At 44.8% G+C, this 26,232-nt stretch overlaps 2 protein-coding genes across 7 annotated transcripts; both read left to right on the top strand.

Moving 5' to 3' along the window:
* Positions 1–2,207: 2,207 nt before the first annotated feature.
* LOC118113519 (protein SOGA3) lies at positions 2,208–13,936 on the top strand. Of its 5 annotated transcripts, XM_047340795.1 has the most exons (13): positions 2,208–2,330; positions 3,324–4,175; positions 4,679–4,903; positions 5,001–5,159; positions 6,054–6,125; positions 6,306–6,625; positions 6,827–6,986; positions 7,355–7,424; positions 7,640–8,186; positions 8,999–9,128; positions 9,240–9,317; positions 9,424–9,568; positions 13,807–13,936. In XM_047340795.1, the coding sequence occupies exons 2-12, from the start codon at positions 3,420–3,422 to the stop codon at positions 9,532–9,534; spliced, it is 2,628 nt and encodes an 875-aa protein (XP_047196751.1). In that variant the 5' UTR covers positions 2,208–2,330; positions 3,324–3,419; the 3' UTR covers positions 9,535–9,568; positions 13,807–13,936. The 5 variants fall into 5 exon arrangements, 4 of the variants coding, with proteins under 4 accessions (XP_047196751.1, XP_047196753.1, XP_047196752.1 ...); XM_047340797.1 differs by lacking the exon at positions 9,240–9,317 and having other exon boundaries at positions 9,457–9,568; XM_047340796.1 differs by lacking the exon at positions 9,240–9,317.
* Positions 12,426–26,127, top strand: soga3a (SOGA family member 3a). 2 transcript variants are annotated; one of them, XM_047340794.1, is made up of 8 exons: positions 12,426–13,433; positions 13,771–13,974; positions 18,916–19,215; positions 20,846–21,418; positions 21,616–21,695; positions 21,896–23,732; positions 24,599–24,634; positions 24,717–24,858. In XM_047340794.1, exons 1-7 carry the CDS (start codon positions 12,963–12,965, stop codon positions 24,626–24,628), a joined length of 3,495 nt encoding a protein of 1,164 aa, XP_047196750.1. In that variant the 5' UTR covers positions 12,426–12,962; the 3' UTR covers positions 24,629–24,634; positions 24,717–24,858. The 2 variants fall into 2 exon arrangements, with proteins under 2 accessions (XP_047196750.1, XP_047196749.1); XM_047340793.1 differs by lacking the exon at positions 24,599–24,634 and having other exon boundaries at positions 12,427–13,433; positions 24,717–26,127.
* The last annotated feature ends 105 nt before the right edge of the window (positions 26,128–26,232 follow it).

The following is a 26,232-nucleotide window of genomic DNA, read 5'->3' as shown; positions in this document are numbered from 1 at the left end:
TCTCTTTCTCTCTCTCTCTCTTTCTCTCTCTCTCTCTATCAATTTAAGCTATTTAACTATTGGATTTAAATAACAACATGTAAAATCTGCTCCAAAAGCCATCATTACTTTAGACGAAGAAGAATCAGTGATTCCTGTCTGGTACATGGGAGCCTCCACAATGGAGACATCTGTCACTTACAATGCAAGCTAATGATTGAATAGTCCTGAGGCAGAAGAGGGGGTGATGAATGTGTGTGTGTGTTTGTGTAAGTGTGTCAGAGTGTGTGTGTGTGTGTGTGTGTGTGTGTGTGTGTGTGTGTGTGTGTGTGTGTGAGGGGGGGGACATCTGTTATCCTATTCAGAGAAAATAGATAATTATTCCTGCCACAGCAGCCTGATTGGCCCCACAACATCTTGTCTGGCAACTAAAGTGTGATTACGATAGAGAACACTCTTGTTTCTGAACGGACCAATATATAATGTTGTTAAAGTCTGTTGTGTCAGTAGCAGATTGATTGCACAGGGGTAAGAGCCTGAGAGCTGCCGTTGTCGAATCATTTACTGAAGACGCAGTCCGAGCCATAAAACTTCCAGAGCAGTGCAAATCCTTCCATGCAACTCAGTCCCTGGCACTTCCTGCAAACTTGGCACAGGGACGATGCATCAGTCCACCTTTTCTGTGATGTAATGTACCTTCTGCACCACCTCAGATGTGTGTGTGTGTGTGCGGATAACAGTGATTAGGGAAAGGCCAAAATTTATGTACTCCAAATGACTGGTCAGATGTATTGCCCCCTGTCCAATGTTATTCAATCAGAGAAGAGGCCTTGTCCTTATGAGGAACTCGTAAAACAGAAAAAAGGATCCTTAGTGAATAACTCAGTTGAAACAAACACACATGATCCTGTTTTCAAATATAATCTCTGATTGCAAATTGATTGATTCACAATGTTTGTCAAGGTATTTGTGTAAAACATGTTGAGCTCCAGCTTCAGTTTGGGGTTTTATGTGAAGGCTCAGAAGTGGAGAAAGAGGTCAATGGTCTACAAACAATCACATTGCATCTACAACCCTTTAGTAGGTTTCACACATAGTCACGCAGCTTTGAAGCAGCACTATAAAACCTTTACTCAGTAACAGTGCCCTCCGCTGCCACATGTGGTGATTATTTTTGTTTCTGTCTGGGAGCGATTGAGTGGTTGTCATGTAAAGAGGAAAAAAACAAAGCTTATCAATGTGTTGACCAGAGCTCTGACTTCGTGACTGAAACATAACTGGATGTTTGTCATAATCCACGGCTTCCTGAACAAGAAGAGTTGCCACTGTAACAAATATACCAAACTCAGTTTAGATTTCTTCATATTTTAAAAGTTTTTTTTAATGAACGCACACTGCCTGACAACTGCTAGACGCCGGCTTTTCCGTGTCATGCTCACTAACTTACAGATATTGTCTCTGCTTCAGCAGTGTATGTCTTCACCTGCCTTTGCGCATGGGCAGGGCACTCACAGGCAGGTCAGTTAGTGATAGGCAGGTACACCAAATGAAAGGATTGGTCGTGTTTATTACAGTCTTGCTAAGGGCCACAGACACCAGCATTATTATTTTTCATAAAGAAAACTTGACTTATTGATGGCCATTGGGACGTGAAGAGGATTTCAACAAAAGTTTCAGAAGCATATGACCAACCCTACCTTTACGCTGCAACTACCAGTCAGTTACACCCTTGTCAGAGGAGATCATACTAAAGGTTAGAGCAGGAACAGGTGTTCAGCAGCCTAATTCTCCTTATTCCAACTCAGTGTAGCATTAGACAAATTTTGAGCCTGCTATTCTAAGGTAAAAAAAAAAGTTGAATTGTGTTGCTATAAAATAAGAACATCCATTACCAGCTGCATATTTTCATATATTCCAAAACACAGATGGATGAATCATTTCTTAATGACCCAAAGTCAAATATGAGCAACCAGCAAAACATATATTTTTTTATTAAACTCAATTCAAATTACTAAAGACAAGGTGAGTGGCAATAGCTGCATGCAATCATTTCTGAGAGAGAGTTTGTGTGTGTGTGTGTGTGTGTGTGTGTGTGTGTGTGTGTGTGTGTGTGTGTGTGTGTGCTGTGTGTGTGCCTGTGTGTGTGTGAGCATCCTGTCGTCTGCCAATGAGAGCAGTGTGCTGTGTGCAGCCTCGTCTCCGTGCAGCCCTCCCTGCCGATGATGTAATGTCATGAATATTGAAACAGGTTGCTCGGTGGTCGGGAGGCGCTAGAGTCAGCCTCCCTTCTGCCTGCACATCACCACCACACCACCCTTCATTCAGCTTCCGACAAAAAACACCCAGAAAAGGTAAGAGAATCTCCCATTTGGAGCTTTTCCATGTGATAACCAGCCGGTCTTTGTGCTCAGAGGCGTGTTTGACATGAATGTGAGCAGTGTAACCTGTATGAAGGGCAAAGCAGGGACTGTGGTCCACATCATGGTCTGTGCTGTCAGGCCTCGGAGCTGCCTTGAATTACTGTTGCTGCACTCTGTTGTTTATACACAGAAAACTACAAGAGAGCTCCCTCTCTTGTTTGGTCTGATTTTAAATTCTTCATTTGAATCAGCACTGAGAGAGAGGGGGAGGGAGAGAGACAGACAGACAGAGACTGTGTGGGAGGAGAGACAAAGGCGATTATTTGCTTTTGTAACTAAAGAGAAAACATGCGTAAAGTGTGCCACCTGTGCGTAAAAGACATGTTCTGCCGACACTGTTATAGCTCATCCGCACCCATCTGACTTACGAGTCATTGGGGCTGGTTGAAGATGAGGATGGTGGCTTACAGGAAGCGGTTCTGTCACGGCTATAGCCTGGATGTGGCCCTCCTTTGTCTCTGTAGACGAGTATCAGACCAGGGGCCACTCAGAACCTGTCCTCTGTCAACAGAACAAGCAGCGCGATTTAATTGGCTGACTGCTACCTCGAGTTGAACAGCCAATGACATTTTCTCCCCTGCTCTCGTCCATTGCCCTTTGGGCGCTGCGCACGACACATGTGTGGATTGTCTAATTGCCCGAGCTGCAGCTGATCTCACACATCTCATCATCAAACATGGGCTGAATGGCTGACTGCATAATCACTGGTGGTCACGTAGCCCATGTCTCTGGGCGCTAACCACTGACTGTGGCCTAATTAGCCGTGCGTAAAAAGGCTTCATCTAAAATGCAGGGTGCGTCCTGGTGTAGGCCTGTAACCAGTTTGTTCCCATTCTTTTTTTTCAATATGATCCAAATAACAAAGTTGAATTATTTGGTCTACAGCCATTTCTCATTTATGTCGCGTACATCCCATCATCTCAGCCTCTAGGTGTTGAAAAGGCGGTTGTTTCCCAGTGGGAGGGACACAGGTGACGGGAACTGATGTTGCCGAGGATGAGCTGAGCCTCTGACACCACGATGAACCCATCATCCGCCGACCCGCCGCGGCAGCCAGACAATAGCAGCCGTAAACAGCCGCGGTCATCATCTCCGGCCGGGCTCAAAGACAGCGGATCCAAAGCTGCACAGAAAGGCAGCAACCCGTCGAAGCTCACCACGTCTAAGCAGGGAGGAGGTGGTGGAGGAGGAGGGAGAAGCAGCCGAGGTCATTCACCCGTCTCCACCGGCAGGGAGCGGCCGGCCGGCGGCGCTTCTGCCACCAGAGGCGCGGCTGCTGTCCAGGCTGCTGGTGCTGAAAGCCCCACGACGAGCAGGCCCGCGGCGGCTGCAGAGAGAGGTGGCATCCACACGCCGGAGGACTCGCCACGCCCTGTCGCCGACGCCTCCTCGCCTTCCAGGGCGGATGCGAACCGCGTTGTTTCCGACCAGCCCTGCGCGTCCAAGTCCCCCAAACTGAGGAGCAAAACCCCGAAAGGAGGGGAGGCCACCGCCGCAGCAGCAGCGACGAGCGGCGCCAAGAAGAGCTCCAAAAGCACCGTAGGCTGCGGACCCGGTTTCTGGAAGGAGGGATGCTTGCAGTCCGAGCTGATACAGTTTCACTTGAATAAGAGCTTGGGGAAGAAAGGGACAAAGATGCAGGCGAAATCAGCATCTCCGCCGGCCTCGGAGCCGGAGCTGTCCCCGGAGCCCTGCATCCCACAGCCGGCCCCACAGCCGGACCAGAGGCTGCAGGAGGAGATGGAGAAGCTGGAGGATGAAAACGATGATCTTAAGGTAAACTGGTCACTTATCAAAAATCTTGACAATATACATTTGCGTATCTGTTGTTTTAGCACGTGCATGTAGAGGCACCTGTAGCTGTTGCATTAGGCTGCATAATGACTGTAGTCTACTGCATATATACACCTCCAGGCTTTGTTATGAAACACTTGTTTTTAAAAAGCATTTTCTTCTGTGGCCCTATAAGCTGATTTAATGACTTTGTGATGCATTTTCCTTTTGTGTATATGTTGTAAGATAAGATAAGATAAAACTTAAGTAATCCCAAGCCAGGGAAATTAAATTGTTACAGCAGCAGATAGTCAGGCTGAGGTAGACAGGAGAATAAAAAAGGCAATAGAATAAAAATAAGTAATTCCATTAAAAAACACAGAATTATACCTTTTACTATATACGTACATATGATATGAATATAAAATGGTAAGCCAGTGTATATCATTGGGTCAATTGCACAATAAGAGGTATACATGTGGAATAATGTAACTTATACATTATAGATTGAAATCGAGGAGATGCGGGCAGAGATGGATGAGATGCGGGACACATTCTATGAGGAGGACGCGTGTCAACTGCAGGACATGCGCAGAGAGCTGGAGAGAGCAAACAAGAATTGTCGGATCCTCCAGTACCGACTCAAGAAGGCAGAGAGGAAGAGGCTCCGGTTCTCAGATAACGGCCAGGTGGATGGAGAGCTGCTCAGAAGTCTGGAGCAAGACCTGAAGGTGAGTCTATGGAGGGCTCAGCATCTTACATGTTGTATTCTACATCCAGAATTGATCACTTCAATCTCTGCCTCGTCCTGTTCTGTGTTGGTCCCAGGTGGCAAAGGATGTGTCTGTGCGGCTGCACCATGAGCTGGAGAGTGTGGAGGAGAAGAGGACAAAGACAGAGGAGGAGAATGAGAAGCTGAGGCAGCGGCTGATAGAGGTGGAGATCACCAAGCAGGCCCTGCAGAACGGGCTGGAGAAAGCCAAAGAGGTGAGGCCTGCAGGGTAGTGGGTGCAGTTATATTTACCTGTCAGTGCCTGTGTGCTTGGAGAAATGCAATGCAAATTGTTTTCTGAACCTTAAGGTAAGCATAGAATAGAATAGAATAGAACAGAAATGGAAATTTGTCTGTGACTCACCAATAAGGGAAATATATAGTAACAAGTAAACAAAGACAAGCAACATAGTCAGACACACAGTCATAAAAACAAGCAACAGCATTAAGCAACATAGAAACAACAATGGGAAGTTAGTAAAACAGACACATAGACAGGTTGTAGGTTGATAAATTCACAATTATTATCATTCATACGCACCACATGACTTTCTAAATTGTGGCACTGTGAAGATAAAGTTGTTATTTGAGATTCATGTCGGTGATTAAATGCACAGTGACCAAAAATAATTCAGAAGAATTAAAGTAAGACATTGTTAACATTGAATCTGAAATCATTTCAATAGTAGTTGAAATTCTCACAGAGAAAAATATTTCCCCAAAGTCACAAATAGTCCTTAATACCAGCTGAGTCCTGAGTCTTGTTCAATGTCAGTGGAGCAGCTCCCTCTGCCTGGCATTACAGTGATATATGAGATTTATGTCCTAATATTTTTTAAAGATGTGTGAGATACTCATTCTTAGAAATAAAAGAATGTACAAATGCAAACTTTGCAGGTGTTTTCCATTTGAAGGCTTTTAAATCACTCAGATCCCCACGAGTTGAATGTGAATATTTGACCGGAAATGTTCTGGAGAGTGAGTTAGACGTGGTCCTTCTTTTCCATTACTCAGCCGTCAGTGTTCCATACATCTGGATGATATCAGTCGCTGCAGTAAGAAAAGAGTGAGCTGCTGCTGCTGATTTAACCACTGATGTTTCCCTGCAGCTCTCACTGAAAAGAAAAGGAAGTAAAGATGGACCGAGAGCAGAGAGGAAGACTCCACAGACCCCTATCGAGGTGAGTCAGCATTTACATTATTAGTTGTTAAACTTTGTAAGCTACAGTAGAGATGTTTAAGGTATTCTCTAATGCAATGTCTAAATAAAAACATGTACTATGAGTGAAAATAACATCAAGGAAAAACATCATCGTATAGAAATAATGGGCAAATACACAAACTCTCTTCCCCCTTCATAGGAAGAAAATGAGGATCTGAAATGCCAGCTAGCCTTCATCAAGGAGGAAGCCCTCTTGATGAGGAAAAAGATGGCGAGGATCGACAAGGAGAAGGACCGACTGGATCAGGAGCTGCAGAAGTATCGCTCCTTCTACGGGGACGTGGACAGCCCTCTGCCTAAAGGGGAGGCTGGGGGACCTGCCACCACCCGTGAGTCAGAGCTGAAGCTCCGCTTACGCCTGGTGGAGGAGGAGGCGAATATCCTCGGGAGGAAGATCGTGGAGCTGGAGGTGGAGAACAGGGGGCTGAAGGCTGAGCTGGACGACATGAGGGAGGACAGGTACTTTGTATTCAATCTGCAGATTCTTGAGTATTTGAACAGTTTCCTGTTGAAATGTAGCCATCGTTTTTATAGAAAGAAAAAAACAGCATACTACCAAACCAGGAAGAATAAAAACCTGTAAATTGTGATGAGAATATAACAGAAAAGTGGGTGCTGAAAACAACCTTCACAGCTATCACTGCTTCTCTCCTCACCCAGCATGGCGGCAGCAGGCGTGGATGGTTCGGGCAGCGGAGGTCAACAGTGCAGAGAACAGGGCGAGGCCCTGTCGGAGCTGAGGCAGCAGCTTCAGCTGGTGGAGGATGAGGCAGAACTTCTTCGCAGGAACTTAGCAGATGTGGAAGAAGATAACAAAAAGGTAGATAGTTCAGATTACACCCAAAAACCACATTTCCCATGGTACACTGCATTGGTATCCACAGACAAAAACACATGCAATATGTACGCAAATACAATATGTTTGTTTAGGAACAGTCTGCTTTAGTTTCTGGGGCTATCTGTTTGTTCTGTTTGAGAAAGACTGTAAACAATATGTATGACAATGTAAGATAATCATTTTTATGTCTCTCTTCTTTTTTGTGTGTCTGTTGCTATTAATAGTATCATCAATGACTTAGAGGCCTTTTAAAAAAGCTAGCTGTTACATAACAAAATAGTCAAGTGTGTGAACTATTCACTCTCACAGCAGTAGGCATGCACGAGAATAACATCCAGTTTTATCTTCAGGTGACAGGTGAACTCAATAAACTGAAATACAAGGCCGGATCCCATGAAGCTGGATCGAGACATGGAGGAGGTTTGTTATTCATTAGTTCTGTTACTCCCTTTCACTGTCATTGCTGCAGGAGATGACTCACCTGCACTTCAGAATGAGGAACGTGTTCTTCTCCTCTCCTTTCAGCTCAATATAATAGCTGGGAAATGTGTTTCATGAAGCCTCCAGAGGCTGCACAATAAAGTCTCATTTACAGAATTGCTCCACTTCTCATTGTCACCTTGTTTCAACCCCAGGAGGAGCTGACACTGCTAAAATGGAGGCCCTGCAGGAGGAGCTGAAGGCAGCACGTCTGCAGATCAATGAACTGAGCGGCAAAGTCATGCAGCTCCAGTACGAGAACCGCGTGCTGCTCTCTAACATGCAGCGCTACGACCTGGCCTCCCACCTGGGCATCCGTAGCAGCCCGCGGGACAGTGACGCAGACAGCGACGGTGGAAAGGACGACGACACCCCTTCGGCCTCAGCTTCCTCGCCTCGCCTCCTCCCGCCCCACCGCAAGCGCGAGGGCCCCATAGGAGGGGAGAGTGACTCGGATGAGGTGAGGAACATCCGCTGCCTCACCCCGACACGCTCCCTGTACTCACCTGTGGAGAGTCGTTTTTTAGGCAGAAGCCTGAAGGACCGGCAGCAGATGATAGACATCCGCATCGAGGCGGAGAGGCTGGGCCGGACCATCGACAGGCTAATCGCTGACACCAGCACTATCATCACTGAGGCCCGAGTATACGTCACAAATGGGGAACTGTACGCCAGACTGGATGAGGATGAAGAGGGTGGCAGGTAATAAAGACATTAACTAGAATCCCACACCTAATAGAGTGCAGTACTCCATCTACTGAGATCAAATCAAGCTGCATCAAATTGCACAGACTTATAGATATCAGTCCCCTAAGTATGCTTGATTTTTTTCATCAAGATCCATGGGAACACAGAAAGATTCGTGAAAAACGGCCTAGCTTGCAATGTTAAAGAAAATGAAAAAAATGAAATGAAAATCCTGGATCCACCCTCTAATCCAGATCTGCTCCAAAATGTGATGAGTTCCTTCCTGACCCGTACCACAGCCTACCATCAAGTTTTGTGGAAATTAATTTGGTTGTTTTTATGTAATATTGTTCACAAACAAACAAGCAAACATACAAACTAGAATTGCACAGTGGAGCACATAACTTCTCCAAGGCCCAACAGTCCCCTTCACACTCATTGGTGTCAGTCCCCTAAATGTGCCTGATGTTTTTCATCAAGATCTAAGAATTGTTCCCTGGGAAATCAATGAAAAATACTCTATCTCCCAATGTTAAAGAAAGTGAAAAGAATTCCTGGATCTGCTCCCTGATTCAGATTTACATCAAAACTAAATTGGTTCTCCCCTTTCTAATACAGCATCCTTCCAAAGTTTCGTGGAAATCCATCTGGTAGTTTTTGTGTTGTGTTGTTTGGCGGCGGTAAAAACAACTCACCGTTTTTGGTAACTACAGATGATCAGTTGTTGTGCACTGGACTCTTACTGTTTTGTCCAAATGTCGCAGTTCTTTTTTCATACTCAATCAATCACTAAATCAGTTGAACTGTTCTTTACGTCTGCTCCACAGAATCAGAGAGCATGAGCTGCTGTATCGCATCAACGCTCAGTTGAAAGCCTTCAGGAAGGAGCTGCAAGGCTTCATAGACCGGCTGGACGTCCCAAAGCAGGAGGATAAACAGGAAGAGGAGCCACTGTCTGTAAGATAAAGCATAAACATAAATGTCTGTCATGTTTGTGTTGTTTAATATGCACTTATATAACTAGCAATCTGCCTCTCGCCCCCCCTCTTTCATTCTGTCATCCACCAGATGTTCCAGCCCATTATTTTGCTGATCCTCATTCTTGTTCTGTTTTCCTCACTCTCTTATGCCACCATTTTTAAATTGGTATTCCTTTTCACCCTCTTCTTTGTTCTATAAAGCGCACTCTCAATATATTTTTTTAATTTCCATTATTGCTTTTTATTTCTTTTACATTTTTCATTCATTTCAGTGCTGTTATGTTGAACACGTCACATGTCACAAGGTCACTCAAGGTACAGGACGTCACCATTTCCCATGTACGACCCACGCCACTCATGTACTCAGATGCTTTCAACATTAATCGGAGAGATAAGGAAGCGACAGCGGAGTGCTAGGTGAGTCCTTCACTGAACTGATCAATGAGCTGTTTAAACAATCTCAGTTCCAAATGTCGCAGTCACAAAGGCCCAGCACATAAGCACATGGGTGTTTTCACTTACTGTGCCTTATTAGACACGTTTCATGACTCTGTCTGTCAGTGGTGGAGAAAGCACTCAAACATTTTACTTTAGTGAAAGTACAAATAAACAGACAGATATAAATACTTGCTTTTAAATATACTCAAAGTATTAAAAGTAAAAGTACTTTCTTGGAGTAGCCTTTTCCGTAATGCAATGGTCTACTATATCATCAACTGTGCCTTTACATTTTGTTTTATACAAGAATAATACAGACTCTGTCATATTAATAAAGAATGCTGCATATGATGCTACTGAGAAACACTTGCATTTATCATAATAATGAACGGTTGAGTCTCGGCCTCTTTCAAAATCCATTTCAGGTTTTTCTTCATTAGTGAGTTCTGATGCAGGGGCGGGGTCTACTGTTACTCTGATTGGACCAATGGATCAATACCTTTCTAGTTTTCTCTTTTTTAGACATATATAAAAACAATTTGAACATATACATCAATGCATTGTAAAAATGTTGTAGAGTAGAAAGTACAGATATTTGCTGATATACCTATTGGAGTAAAAGTGAAAAGTGCCCGAAAATAGATCTACTTAAGTAAAGTACAGATACATGAAAAATGTACTTAAGTACAGTAAATGTACTTTGTAACGTCCCACCACCGTGGCTGAGTAGGACATCTGTCACACTTTCCTGCTAGTTTGCACTAATTTTCACTACAGCAAATAGGGATGACAGTGTAATCACCTCATTAGCTCAGTCCAAGGTCAATTTAATGAGCCACAATAACTGAAAACACCCATGAAGATGGATAGTGCCTTGAATTAGATTGGAAAATGTCGTGGATCGAGACTGTATTGTTACCACTGTTTATGCTGTAAGAAATGCAAGACTTTTTTTTCCACCTACACAACCATCACTTTGTATTTATGAGGTTTTCACGTGACAGCAGCAGTTAATGTGTTTACGAGCAGTTCATTGTAAATGCACACACAGACTCTACACATGTTCAAGCACACACACACTCAGGCATTCATACACTGGCACACTGTCTCATAGTGAAACAAGCATATGCCTCTTGCAGATCCTGCTCAGTGTGAGTCACCAGATGCCCAAAGGGGAATATGATATTTTAACCAGATTTGGATCTGGGTTATTTGACGTTGGGTGGCTCAGTAAAAAAATGCTGATGGTGGTGGTGGGTCCGTTTAACCGACGGAACCTGACCACCAGGACGGAGGAGGAACCGGTCCACTTCTCTCATCCCACCGGGCTGACGTCACATATTAGGTCCAGCTGTGGAGGCAGAGAGAAGGAGAGAGAGAGAAGGAGAGAGAGAGAAGGAGAGAGTCAGAGGAGAAGTTAATGGAAGCATCGTTTCGGCTGTAGGCTGTCGCTCTGCAGTTGTTTCTGACTAACACTAAGACTTCATCTCGAGCTTTACTCTACCGGTTGAAATGTGGGACTGTTTTTAGAAGGAGGACGCTCATCACAACTTCCAGGATCATAACAGAAGAAGAGGTAACGTTATTCTGCCTCATGGCACGTGCTGCTTCCACGTGCTGCTTCCATCTGACGCAGATCAAAACAAACGAACGTGAATATCACAAGTTAATTGCGTAACTATCAGCTAGTTCGTATGCAACGTGTTTTTATTAGCTCGGTCACTTCCAGGCCTGAGGTTATGGAGGCTTCTGTGGAGCAACGTGTGTTGTCTTAGAATCAAGATGATTCCGTTCCCACCCACCGCCGCCGCCGCCTCACTCGTGATAGTCACCATCCTCTTCCGTTAATAATGATACATGCCCGGAGGCAGGGGGCACTCAGGCTGAGGATCAGGAACACGGAAGCTAAGCTAACTAGGACTGTCTCTTCTTAGAGGTAAGGTAAGACACGTGGATTAGCATGGACCGACATTTACTGGTCGTCACAACTAGTAGTATTATAGTAGTAATAATAATTATAACGTTGCTTATATAGCACTTTTCAAAACAGCCGAAAAAATGGATAATTAGACAAGTAAACAAAAGATCGACGTTAGCGAATAAAGTGCTATTGTGAGTGAATTGATTTGTTGCCATGGCTACAGCGCAAGTTGGTGTTCTGCCTCGTAATTAGAGCAAACTGCCGTTGATTGACGGGTGTTGTTGCTCCGCTGGTGACGTGAAACGTGAGAAACATGTTGCAGCAGTGACTGACATTTATTTGTCATTAACAAAGTTGTAATAAGTGGTTTATTGCCTCTGAAATGAGAGAATGTTTGCGCACATTACTGCGGCGTTGTAGAGTAAAATGATTTGTTGCCATAGCTACAGCGTAAGGTAGTATCCTGCGTCAGGTGTTGGTTGATGGATGTTGGTTGCTCCGCAGCCTCCGTACGCAATCCTGTCTCTTCTTGTGGGTGCAGGTGAGACACCTTTATGATTTATTGCCTCTAAAATGAGTGAGGGCTGGCACAGAGTTTGTTTTGATCACACCACGTGCTCTGAACGAATTGTGTTGCTATGGTTACAGCTCAAAGTGGTATTATAGCAGTGAGAGTTGAGTGATGGGTGTTGTTGGTCTGCTGGTAGCTGGTAAGCTAAGTATTCTTTGTATAAGGTCGTAATAAGTGGTTTATTGCGCCTTAAATACACTGGCGATAAGTGTTTTAATCACCACAGTGCTATTGGCGAATTAATTTGTTGCCATGGATACAAGAGCAAGATCCTCCGTCGTAATTAGAGAACTCCTGTGTTGACAGGGCGTGTAAAAATACTCCGCTGCTCTTACATCAGTGCGCTCCGTGATATTTTTGGGAGCTTCTCCCCTTCGTGTCGGAGCGGTTAGCCCGCATATCGTCTCCTCCAGCAGCTCGGGACTGTCGCCTGCCCGCGACCACGACTTCTCCGGCGCGCAGGGGAGGGAGAGGAGGCACAGCGCGTCCCGAGTCCTCGGCGTGGACATGTAAGAGGAAAACAACAGCAGCAGAAGTGAGGAGGAGGACACCGTCCGCGGAGTGACTTGGGCACTAAAAGTGACGGCTTGACCCAGTCTCCGTGAGGATATGGAGGGGACTGAAGCGTCCGGACCCGCCGCCTGTGCGAGCCCTGCGGGGACTGGGGTCCCGAGCGCTGCCGTGCGGGGACAGGGGACACAGCCGGGTTTGGATAATGCGCGCTCTGACGATCCTGTGCCACCGGTCACCAACTTAACATCAGTTTGAATCTCGTATGAACTCATGCAGAAATGGATACTTGCAAAATAGACTGGTCACCAGCTTGTAATTGTTTCTGCAATTAAGTGTTTTTGAATGATTTATTTTGATGCGCTCTGGAGATGTGGAGTGCGTTTATGAACGGCTCGGGGCTGCACGGTGGGGGCGGTGCTGGCGGTGCTGGCGGCGGGGGGTATGTCCCCTCTCAGGGATGGGAGTTTGTGCCTTGCACCAGGATGGATAGGGTCGACCGAGGCAGGAGCAAAGCCCGCACATCGCTGAGGAGGATCTCCTCTCCGCCCACCGTCTTCAGTCAGCTCTACGAGACCCAGTTCGGAGCTTCACCGGGTGGAGGAGGAGGGGGAGGAGGAGGAGGAGGAGGAGGAGAGGGCGAAGCGGGCAAGCAGCTGGAGATCCTCAGGGGACAAATGTGGCCCGGTCCCGAACCAGCAGTCCCGCAGCAGCAGCCGCAGCAAACTCAACACACGCGGCTTAAAAAGAAGTTTGACGATTTGAAAAAGAGACATGTGCAGGACAAGGAGGAGTGGATGCGTGAGAAGGAGTCATTGTTGAGAGAAGTGGCTGACATACAAGTAATTTGAACTATTCACTACCACGTGAAAACTAGGTCTATATATAAATTTGTGTGGGACTTTAAATGTCTTTGGTACTCAAAGCATGTACTCCTTTTTCCTGTTCTGCTCATGTTGGTATGTCAGAAGTTCAAGGGAGCCAATGGCTTGTTATATTGTGCTTTGGGGTCATGGACTATTATATAATAACACATCTATAATATACCTGAGATAATTTGATAAAACCGTGTAACAGTGTAAAGTTTATTTTAAGTTGGCCGAGGGATTCCCTGTTCCTCAGCAACAGTTTTTATTCACATGGTTGGAAGTGTAACGCTGTAACTTCTGGTGAAACCAGGTTGACAAGGCCGCTGCCAACTGTGTTTCCATGCAGGGAGGGGAGAACAGGAGGATTCTGCTGGACCTGAAGACAGTTTTGGAGGAAGTGCAGACGGAGGTGAAGAGAGAGGAGGAGAAGAGGAGCGAACTCCAGCTGCAGTACACCAGAGACAGATGTGCCTGGGAGCTGGAGAAGGCTGAGCTCAAACGCAGGATTGTACAGGTAGGTGAGGGATGATGATGATGATGATGATGATGATGATGATGATGATGATGATGATGATGATGATGATGATGATGATGCGTGGTTGGGGATTTTGGGGTCTGGGGCTGCGAGGACCTGCTAACGAGAAAGTTGTCATTTTCAGTTTTTGTGAGAGAGAGAGAGAGAGAGAGAGAGAGAGAGAGAGAGAGAGAAAACAGGGTCAGTAGAGCAAATGTATTCTTTACTTTATATATAGCTCTATGTGTGTTTAGGACGGTTGCTTAGTATGAACTCAGTTATCCATAAACAAAGTAAGGGAAATCTAAGTCCTGTGCACTAATATAGGTTTTATCTTGAATCATTTCTCTATAGCTTCTTGTGTATCACCTTTGTTTATTGTCTCGTGTCTGTGCATGCCTCGGGCATAAACTGGCCTCGCCACGTTTGCCACCCACATGGCCGGGCGATAAGTCACCCTGGCATCCGTCCAACTCAAGCCTCAGCTTAGACAAAAGATTTGCACTGGGGGAGACAAACTCGGTTATCCCCGCTCAGCCAGACACAGACACCCAGCTCTGCCTTTAACAGCTTTCTCCCAACAGATGAAACGTTAACCTATTGTTGCCATGGACAGCTACTGATAAGTGGTTCTCGAAATAGGGGGGGGGGTGATGCAGGGTAACGTTTGAATACCAGTGCCATTCTGTGTCAGGCGCTGAACACATCACTTGAAAGACTATGCATAGTTGTTCTTCAAAGCAACGTGGCTTTTAGGGATTTAGCATATTTTTCTGGTTATATCAGACGATGGATTTATTTGCTCAGCCTAAGTCTAATCAGACGTGTTCCCTCTTGGATTTAAAAAGAGAAAATGTTTGATTCTTTTTTTTTTCTGAGTAGGATATGTCCAAATAATTTCTGTAATAGACTTAAAACTGATTGGTCATGTTCTCACCCATCTCTCCATTTGTTCTTCCTCTAAAGCTGCTTGGAAAATTTAAATGTTCCTCTGAATCAAGTGATGAAGTTTGGAAATTCTCTAATGTGGAGCTGGAAATGAACAGTGCGATTATGCTGAAGAGCAGGTGGACCTGACCACTGACGACACAGGATACAACACAGTGACATGGATTTACCAGATACCATGTCACACACACACACATATACTATACTTTAGATATAGTTAACTAATATAATTCCCTTTCCCTCTATGTGAGACACTGGTGCTCCTCTTTGTCTCACTGGCTCTGTGCCTCCTCACACTGTGGTTGACATAGAGCCTCACAACAACATGGACATTTTTACTGTTGTGCTTTGTGTTTGAAAAGCCCATAGTGAGGCAGTATAGGAGAAGATGCTTAAACTACTGCAGGAGGGTATACAATGATGCCAGTATGCCGCATTGACACACACACACACACACACTAATGTATAGACCAAGACGCTGATGCACATGTGAGGCATCTGTGCTAGAGGCAGATGTTATACATCCCCCCTGACAAGTTTTCCACTCTGGAGTATCAATGAGATCTGGATGATTTGTTTGAGATGTCTCGATGTCTCTCATTTTATATGAATTTGTTCTCATGGTAGTTGATGTGTCTTTACATGCGTAAATATTTAAATCACACATACATTTCTAATGGAACCTGCGCGCACACACACACACATGCAGACACAGTTTTCTATTGATTGCACAAACAGACCAAAGGAAATGACTTGGAGTGAAGCCACACTGGGCGGGGCTAGCTCCATTGTAAAAGGTGTTTTGTCCCAATGCCACATCCTGCTAAAGTTTATACTCCTGGGTGCCTATTTACCAAATGCTAATCCAAGGCTACTCATAAGATTCAAAATACATCAAGTCAAGGTTTATGAAATAATTTGCAGCTCTGTAATCAAACGTCTAATTTATACACTTCAGACTTGGAACTTCCCACATCCCTCGTGGGGAAGCTTCAAGTCAATTCGTCCCTTTGTTCCAGAAAGTGGCCTTTGGCTGTCGTTCTTAGACTATAATCCTAATGTCATACAGTTTAACATCCATGTAGTTCACATTTTAATGCTACATTCTGAAGAACACAGAAATAGTAGCCTGATAAGTAGACATTTGTTTCGTTACATTTATATATTAATTGTGTGCCGGCAATTCAGAGGTCTGAAACCAGGGTAATAAATCGACAAGAATGCATGTAAATCAATGCAGACTGGGTGTAACCCCATGCCACTTTGATGTGAAATGTGTGAATACTTTCAACATGGGTGAGAAACTCCTCCATTTTCCACATGTTGGTTTCCCTGTAGTGAAGAGGAGCATCCAGTTTTAGCTCAGGCAGAGTGAAAACAGCGGTGAGGGTGTTGAAGAGGTAGAAGATAATGGTAAGTGCAGTTTGAACGTTGACACTGACCTCACAGATCACAATCCAGAGAAGTACCGAGTTGAAAACCAACTGCCGAATTGTGTGAGAAGAGCCTTTTGATGTAATCGACAGAATGCGTCACACTGTCAGAGGGCTACTCTGACGTCAACCTAGCAGTTTTCTATCATAAACATGTTAGTACTCTCCTGCTGTAGCTTTGTTTGTTCATTATTGCACTTTGAAGAGAGACTTTGAACACAGTCAGAGCGAGGGATTGAAAACTGAAGAGGATTATCCAGGCTGCCGAGCATATATAAACCTGGAGTTAGTGAACTGGTGGAGAAGTGGTGGATATTTAAGGACTAAATTCGAATTATTAATTTGAAGTGAAAATGTCTTCCTGATGAACATCAGAGTGTCTGCTTAAAACACTAATCTGCTGCATAGAACTAAAGCCCAATGCACAACATGTCCATGCCTTACATAGTTTACATTCTTGTTTTTATTTTTGTATAAAAACAAATTATAATTCTATATATTTAGTTGTGGTTAGCAGTTGACGTCCCTTAGCAGGAAACTGAAGCTGTATATCAAAAAAGTATAAATCATTGCATCATTTTGAATTTGCCGTAGTTGTTATGTCATACATGTGTACCAGAGATTATAGTTTCCATTCCCATTCAAGCACTTGTCGACAGCTGCATGCTTCTTTTTTTAATCTAGAGATTTTAATTACACACCTTTCTCCACAGTAAGCTGTTACTGTGGATGTAGCTACTGTATGTTGTTTCCACATTCCTTTTCTTTTTGGGAACATCTCCCCCCCAAATACCAAGCAAGCATCCAAGGTCCCAAGCAGAGTTCTTAGTCTGGATATTTCCAGGCATATTTCTCTACATGCCACTGATTTATGAAAGCTGCTGGCAGCTAGGAGATATCTCACTCTGCCTTAGCAGCCAACTTCCCCCTCCTCTCTTTACCTCCTCTCTCCACCTCCCCCAGGAATGTGACATTGTACAAGGCTGTGTGTCCACTATTTATAGTGGGTCACCGTGGTGACACAGTTACCTTTATGTACCCTGTGGCAAACGATGAGAGACAGGGTGGTCAGGAGCAGCTGGATATGGCTCCCTGAGACTTGATTTGAAGTTGTGTCTGTGTGCTTGAGTTTGTATTTCCTACTGGATGTGAAGCTGTTAACTTGTTTCCCTGTTTGCACGTTCACTTCCTCCAGAACTTCCTGTAGGAAGATCTTTTGCTGGCTGAATCACTGACAATCTGTCTTCAGTTCTTTTATTTGACTCCCACTGTCTTGTTTTTGCACTTTCAGTATATTAGTTTACATTTGGGTGTTTAAATAGCCTGTGGACAGCACCCTTCATCACCCATCTGTAATTGTGGAGAACTTTGAGAAGAGCCACAGGCGGACAGAGAGGGTTGACTTGTTTTTCTATACACCATAATTTCTTGACCCAGGCCACAGGCAGAAATAGCACCATGGCCGAGGCTTGTAAGACGGCTTTGGTCGATGTCTGTGACTGAAAACTGAAATAACAAACTCTGGCATGCGTGTATGCATTCTCTCCCACTTTCTCACACACACACACATACAAACTCAATAAGGCACAAGCATATATGCACATGCACAGGCGTTGTCTTGGGCTCTTTCCATTTTCAAAGCCAGAAATGTTCCCCTGTTTTTACGAGCAACAGAAATGAACATATTCACCACAGAGTGTACAGATCTATGTCCCTCAAATCAGGATATAGGAGATTCTCTACATCAAAGAATGTTCTTGCCAGAGGATATTTAAAAATGTTCCTTACATTATGTTGAGTTTTATCAAATTCAGTCACTTCTAACCTCTATCTTGACAGTATGCTTGGGAGTCAGACTTAGTTGGCCAACCTAAATGTGAGCACAGTTTTGCATAAAAAAAATTCCATTCAAAATTAAGTCATAACATGTTTTTGGCCCCAACACAGTGAAATTCCCAGCGGAAATGCCCAGGGTACTCAACTTGCAAAGAGCATTGAATAGGGGCACTCAGTAATATTGTCAGGAAATACAACTGACATTTTTATAATACCACTGTTAAGAGGAATTAGAGGTTTGGTCATATTTATTTTTGAAAGAACCTCTTGACTCTGTGTCTCTATGAACTGGTGCACCAGAGTATCGTTTGCCTGACACCATATGCATCCTCTGCAGACATATTTTGCTGTGCTTGAATCTGCCATATCCTGCACTGCATCCTGTTTCAGCGAGGTACCAGAGCAAAGAGACTCAACCTCTGAACCAATGAACTCTGCGTGTGAGTTCCTACCGATTCAATCCTTCGGTCTCTTCTCTCCTCTCCCTCTTCCCACTTACGCTCGTCCCCACGGTGCATTATTCCCCTACTTCCTCCACCTTCTCTTCCTGCCACTCCTTCATTCCACTTAGTCCATTCCACTGTGTCTCTCACTCCTGCCTTGCTTGTCTTGTCTTCTGGCTCTCATCTTCTTTTTCCCCAACTACAATCTATCCTTTATCAAGACTGACCGTCTCTCACACTGTTTCCCTTACGTTCTCTGCTCTGTCTTTCTTTCTCTTCAGTTGGAGGCTAGAGAAGGTACCGGGTCGGTGAGTGGAGGGGTCCAGTCAGCAGTGGAGTGCGGCCCTGGAGTGCGGACCACTCAAGGACAGCACGGCGAGACCCCAACTCTCCGCCGAGACAGGGAAGAGCAGCGGAGGCTCCTGGCAGACACACACTCCACGGCCATGGACCTGCGCTGTCGTCTGGAGCACAATGAGAGGGACTGGTCACGGGAGAAAACCGAGCTGCTGGAGAGGTTCGACATGGAGAGGAGGGAGTGGGAGAGCCAGTTGAAAGATATGCAGAGGAAAATAGAAGAGGTAAGATGCTCCGACTGTGTGGTTGAACGACACTACAGTAGAATGTTATGTTATATGGCGTTCTATGCACTTTGCTGCCTAAAGTGTGTCACATTTCCCTCCTACACATCCTGTCCACCACCAACACTGTCGAAAACAATATCCCTTTTCAGTGCAGCTGCAGAGGATGAGGAGAGGAAGGAGTGGAAGGAGGAGGGTGTGGGCTCTGCTCTATCTCTGACCTCTGCGTGCAGATGCAGTATGATTAAGACAGTCTGTGACCTGCAGTGGTGCAGAAAGTGAAGCTGGCATGCAACAGAATCAGAGTTAAAATACCCAAATGAAAGATTGTATTCACTGACAGTGTATTACAATACATTTTTCACTAGTTAGATCTATTCTACTTTTTAGACTTTCACTTTTGCAAAGGTAGAATCATAGCATCATATTAATATGAAGAATAAGAAACCACGTGGCAACTTTTAAGTTTCTAAAATAGGATAATTTGTTAGTACACGATAGTAAATCCTCTTCTCTTATGTGAGTTGCAAAAAACACGCAAAGACAAACTTGTTATGGGAATTTTATACTAATTATTGACATTTTATAGACCAAACATTAAACTCATTCATCAACCAAGCATTTAGCAGCTTTATATTTGAGATGAAAACAAACTCTGGCATGCGTGTATGCCAACTTTGTCAGCTTGCTGTGTTAAAGTGGAGGATAAACTATAACAGGATAAGAAAGGACAGACAGGGGAAGTCATTCAGGGCAAATCAATGAGCCTGAGAGAGGGCGACAGGGGTAAAGAAAGAGACAGTTCAGTATGAGTTGTGGCAAAGCCCAAGACCAGGGGATTAAAATTGGACACACTCAGAACAGCAGATTAGTGTTTTTAATGAAGCCAGCCATACATAAGGAGTTGGACAGAGTGCGAAGGCACTGAAACAACTGGCTATGAAAAGAACATGTGGCTCTCATTTGCCCCTTAGAGACCAGAAAATGAGAGAGGAAAACAGCCGAGGAATAAAAGCAGACTGAAAGAAATCCCATCTAGACATTGCTTGATGGGAAGGGAGCCCAGTCGATATGAAATAGTTGCTATTTTGAGATTTCATGGTAGGAGGCCAGAGGTTATCTGATTTTATGTGAAAAGAATTCTTTGAATGTTTTTTAACAAATCATCTGTGGTCTAAATGTCCTCATAGTGTTGTTGCTACGTTCTTTTCCCTGACATCTCATCATCCTATATTAGTTTGAGACTATGCAGGAGTAGTAGATGCAGTATAGTATCATTAGTATAATCATGTCATGTCATACACGGTCTTTAAACTGTCTGACCTTTTCATACATGACTCATATATCCTCTCATTCTAAGCATTGACTGGAAGTAATTACTGAATAAGTAGAGTCATAATGTAGACTCTCATAAGTAATGGCACTTTTTTATACTGTTGGATAAATGTGTATCTGAGGGACGTTTTGTACACATTGGTGTATCTGACTGATAAAATCAATTCAAATCTAATCCTATTCACCTTTAAAGGACACACTTGAACAACAAAGTGCAGTGTTTGCTTTATTTATCAAAAGACTGCTGCAGTGCTGCTGAACAGCGATGACCTCTATCTCCTCTTCTTCTCTCCAGCTGTACTGTGAAGTGAGAACCAAGCGAGAGGGCACCAGGCTGGACGGCGGGAGGCAGGACGATGATGATGTCATGCATGGGCTCAGCCTGCGTTCCACCAGCACAGGTTCCAGTCTGCTCAGTGACAACTCCCACTCAGAGCCACTCAGCAGTAGCAGTCAATCAGAGCCTCACAGACGAGCATCATTACCCGGCTTTGGTCACAACAGAAACATCGCCGCTGGCGGTTCTGGAGGCAGAGAGAGTCACCAGCCCACCTGCTTCCAGGCAGACGGCCTCTGTCAGTTTAATGTCGGTCGCTTTACTCAGAACGACCCTTCACAACCAGTGCTGGTGGATGAGTTTAGAACAAGAAGCACTTGGCAGCAAGACTCAGTTGATGACAGCAAGGAAGATGCCCATACAATGGAGCTGACTGCTATTTTTCATGGAACTCCTGGGTGTGGAATGCCTCAGAGAAATCCTTCTCACGGGAATGAAAACGATGTCCGTGTTGGTCCACAAGAAAGTTTGCTCTGGGCGGAGCTGAGTACTGGCAGTGAAAAGAAGAAGAACACAACGGCTCTCAATGCTGTAAGTTATTTTAAACAGTTTTCCTTTGCTTTGTTCGGCTGTCGGATGCTTTGTTTGATCATCAGCATTCTTGGATTTTCTCCAGTGCACCTGCCTGCGTTTCTTTGAATAGACAATACTCTTGATGTATTTCTTTTGCGTTACATAACATCCATTATGTCTCCTTGAATCTCTGTCTCTCCTCCTGTGTGTCTCAGGCTCTGAAGGAGATCGCCCGTGTGAGCGAGGAGCTTTGTAGCTACCAGGATGAGATCAGAAAGAAGAGTGGAGATAAGAGGTGAATAAATCCCCATCGCTATGTTAACCTCCCAGCACCAACATAGAACTATGATACTACATGTTGAGTCTTGATGTGGACACAGGGCCATGTCTGCTTTTATTTGAATAATAAATCTTATTGTATTTAGATGTAAATAGTACATGGATTTTATTTTGGAAATTATATGGACTAAATGTATGTTACTGTTTAATACTCAGGAATCGATCTGAATCCCTGTTTGTAACTGAGGAGAGTGAGATGCTGTTTGGTCACGACAAGAACCGGCTGGAGGCGGATGAACCTCTCTGCGACCTCAGCCAGATTTACGATGACTTCCGGGCCTTGGAAAGAGAAAAGTGGATCACCTTGTCGCCAGATAACACCTGGCGGGCCGACAGTGCTCCGAGTGACTGCTGGAGAACAAGCGCTGCTGATCTACACAGCTACAGAGACACACAGACGAGCCCTGAAGCAACCCAAGAGATAGATATAGCAGCTCCACCCATCCCTCCTCGCTCCTCCTCCTGGAATCTGAGCAACCCAGCCCATCCAGACACAGAACTCCACATCCCAGAATCCCCCTCCACCACAGTGAAGAAGTGCCACAGCCCCTGTGTTCTAGTGGAAAAAAAGTGCAGCAGCCCGTCCATCGTCAGGAAGTTTGAGGCTATGCTACAAGAAAATGAGGGAAAGGTTTTTACAGATGGTGCGGTAACCTTGTGTTCTGTGCCTGAAAACTCTAACTGTAATATGGGCTGCTGCCACAGCCGCTGGTCCTGCGATGCAAGCAAGTTCAGTAACAGCAAGTTGTCTGCATATGGGACAGTGCAGAAGAGCTTCTCTGAGGTGAACATACTGAGTGCTGCGAAACACTCCGATTACACCCCTGCTGTTGGCTACTTGAAAAACCCTGATGGGCAAATGCCTCCGATCGTCAAAGAATTACCTGTGGACTTGTTGATGTATTCCCTGGAAACAACAGCTGCCAGCCCCAACCTCCAGGGCTCCAGAAGAAACATCATGCTGGAACAAAAAACAGCTGAGTTCAACAGAACTTTGTTTCAAGCTGAGATGGGCCGTGGTGTAAAGGAACAAGACAGTTTTATTACAACAGATGCCTCCTCCCGGGGTTGCCAAGCAGCATCCACAGCATCAGATGAGGTTTTACCTTCCATGCAGACTGGATTTCAGCCACTTTACACGGATTTCACACCTGGCATTACAGCTGTCCATCCTGAAGTCACATTATCTCTCTCCTCCACAAGTTCCTCAATTCAGAACCGTGAGTCCCAACCATGGCAGATGAGATATGGTCCAGAAGGTCAAGAGGTCAGAATGAAGCAAGAAACACCCTCTGTTCTTTCACATGATCAGCCTCAGGTTGGACTCAGACATGCCACCACAATATCATCTCACAGTCCTGTACACCATCCTGAGGTCAAGCACAAAGTCCAAACAGCAAGCAGTCCTTCCAGGAAAACACAACAAAGAGCAGCCACAGAGGCTCCCTCCTCTGAGACGGGCCAGAATGTGGAGGCTTCCAGCTCTAAGAATGGAGCAAAGCCTCAGCCAGCCAGAGTGGGCGTGTCCCTCCAGCAGACGCCTGTGGAGAACAAACAAAGACAGATGACACAGCCCGGGCAGCAGGAACAGCCAAGGCATGCGTCTGTACCTCCTTCCCAGTCTGACTCCTCCAGACAAGGGCCTCGCATGATGAACGACCATCCCTGGAAGCCCCTCACTCTGGCAGCGTATCCACGGCCAGAGGGATCCAGGTCCAACTACGGGGCAGTGGAAAGGATTCTGAAGAATTACGAGAGTGCAGCTCGGGCTAAACAAAGCCAGAACCAGCAGAACGAGATGGCTTCTTTTCCTAACCTCAGTGATGGGCAGGAGGAGAATGTCACTGAACTAGACATGCTGGACATGGACCCTCTGGCCTTCCCCCCTCTGAGACACACACTGACTTCACACAGCTCACAGACACACACTACACATTCTCAGCTCAGCTGCCACACTGCCATGGGTGTGAAAGAGATACAGCTCATAGTGCAGGTGGGTCGAGTCTGAGATGTACAGTCTGTATTCACATTTCACTTAGAAGTATCCACCTTCCTACAAAGAGGGTGCTGAATGTTAAAACCTAGATACATTCTCCTGAAATGAGATGTCAGTTTACATTTTGTTTTGTCTAAAATATAATAAAGTCAAACTTCATATTTCCAACATTATTTAGACCAGTGGACCTGGCGGAACTTGCATATGTCTCTCTGTTCCAGTCCTCTCTGAAAAATACCAAGCAATTGCTGTGAACAGAGGACAGCTCCACAGGGATTATTGTTTATTTCTGGTGTGTTCTGAGAGACAGAAGCAGGCCAAGACTCCATTATAATCTGGGCATCTGGGCCATTCCTTTTAGGCTCCTAACAAAAGGAACCGGCGACGTGGCATAGAAAGTTGAAACTTGGCAGGAGGTCTCCCACCCTCACCAACTTGTCTTTTATCTTTAAGTCTTTCGTAGTGGAAACGGTTTCTGGCTTTTGTGTTGTAATTACAGGAATATCTGAAAGGAGCCAGCTGACTAAATGCCCTTGGCGGAGCATGTCAATAAGAGCTGGAGTGATTACACTGCTTTAAAGCCATGCAAATGTTAAAGAAATTGTGGGAGCAATTATCAGGCCAATTTCATTTGACCTCTTGAAAGGAATGTAAATCGAGTCACGTTGGTTCAGCCTCAATCGCTCTAAAATAAAATGAGAAGATTCTGAAGTGCTGATAAAGTGACAGCAGGAACGTAGAAAGAATTCCAGTCGAGATGCTTTCCTCTTGACGCGATGGGATCTACCTGGGTGACCTTTCACATGAGCGTGCTGGATTTATTAGTGGTCCTGTTTGAAATATGCCTGTTGTTTTCCCTGTAGGGTCAAGAAGACTACAGATGGAACACGTGACACAATGTAAAGTATCTGTGTGTGTGAGTTTGCTTGTTGACAGGATGGTGTGATAATCCTAAATGTTAATGCATTTGTTTCTCCACAGAAGGATGAAGGGTCGTCCGTGTCCTCTTCCTCCGTCCAGAGGAATTTCTCGAGGCCCGCCCGTCCTGCCAACCGACGCCTCCCCTCCCGATGGGCCAGCCGCTCCCCCACTTCTTCCTCCTCCACCTCTCCGTCTCCGCCGTCCTGCCCCCATCAGAAACACACTTCCTCCTTCTTGTACTCACACGCCTTTCACATAGAGACTGTCATCATTTGATCTCCACCTCACTGTGTGAACGCGCCAGACGCCTTCAGTGATAACCGCTGAGCTTTCTCTCTTCATCATCACTGCTGTACATACCAAACACAGACTGCTTCTCCGCGCCTAAAGACTCAGAAGTGCTTTAGTTTTGAGTTTCACTCACCTTTAGAATGTATGTGGCATCCAGTGGACGCCATAGTAACAGACCAAGGACGCCAAGTCAAGGATCTGAAGCAGCTTGAGGTAATCAACAGTATTAACCTGCCAGACATTCAGCAAATCCTCAGAGGATGATCAAAACATCACTTTCCAAAGGAACAGTCTCGTCCAATGCATCATTCAGTCACCCATGTCAACCATGTGAATGGATGTCCTATGCTCAGGTCTGGACTATAGCCTTGATCAGTGTAGCCTAGCAACAGCCTTGCTTTACCAACAACAGACCCGTCATTACTCCTCCTGCTCTGTGTAGTATTTACGCCTTTAAAAGTGATGCTAGCTCACGTTCAGATGATCTTTCAGCCAAATGAAATCCGGAATAAATATGTACTGTATTTTGTATTTTGTGTCTAACATGTATTGTGTGCTTTCTGCACAGCATATGTTACACACACAATGTGCAGCGTCATATTGGATTCAGAGATGAAGACAGTGGAGAAGACGTCCCCTGGCATCACTGAAGAAAGCTGTGTCGGTTTTCTGCCTTCTTGAATATTACCCACAGTACATGACTGGACTGTACCTTACCTGTGACTCAAACGTATTTTCTTTACGCTCATGACTCGCTTTACATTTTTCATGATTAGGCAAAAACATTTACTTGATATCAACAGATAGATTCAAAGTTGTGTTCCTTTTTTATAACTTTGTACCAAAGGCTGGTTTCTTTATATATACATTTTTCCTGATTTAAAAAATGTAATGCATTTTTATTTGTGATGGCATTATGATGGTTGTCAAGCCATTGCTGATGATTTCCAATCAAAATGTATGTTACACTCCATTCATGAGAGCCTGCTTTTGTGTATAAGTGATGATGCATATAAAAAAGTACTCAAGAGCCTTTTTTTCTACTTTTACTAATTCTGAATGGTCACATATCAGGACACTCGGCTGGGTAGTTTAGTTTTTTGGGTCAAAGTGGTGAATCATATCATGATGATGGTGATGCCTTTGCTGTTCTTTTTGTGTAATAAACATAAGAACGTAACCATTTCTCTTGTCTTTTTACACCACATACTAATTATCTACATTCGTATTAAACTCACCGTACAGGAGGTTTGTGACTGTGCAACTTCTTGTTTGTCAAGTGATT

Source organism: Hippoglossus stenolepis, chromosome 8, assembly GCF_022539355.2.
Source record: "Hippoglossus stenolepis isolate QCI-W04-F060 chromosome 8, HSTE1.2, whole genome shotgun sequence".
Lineage (NCBI taxonomy): Eukaryota > Metazoa > Chordata > Actinopteri > Pleuronectiformes > Pleuronectidae > Hippoglossus > Hippoglossus stenolepis.
Note: the sequence above shows the minus strand (reverse complement) of the source record. Positions and strands in the feature narration are given on the sequence as shown.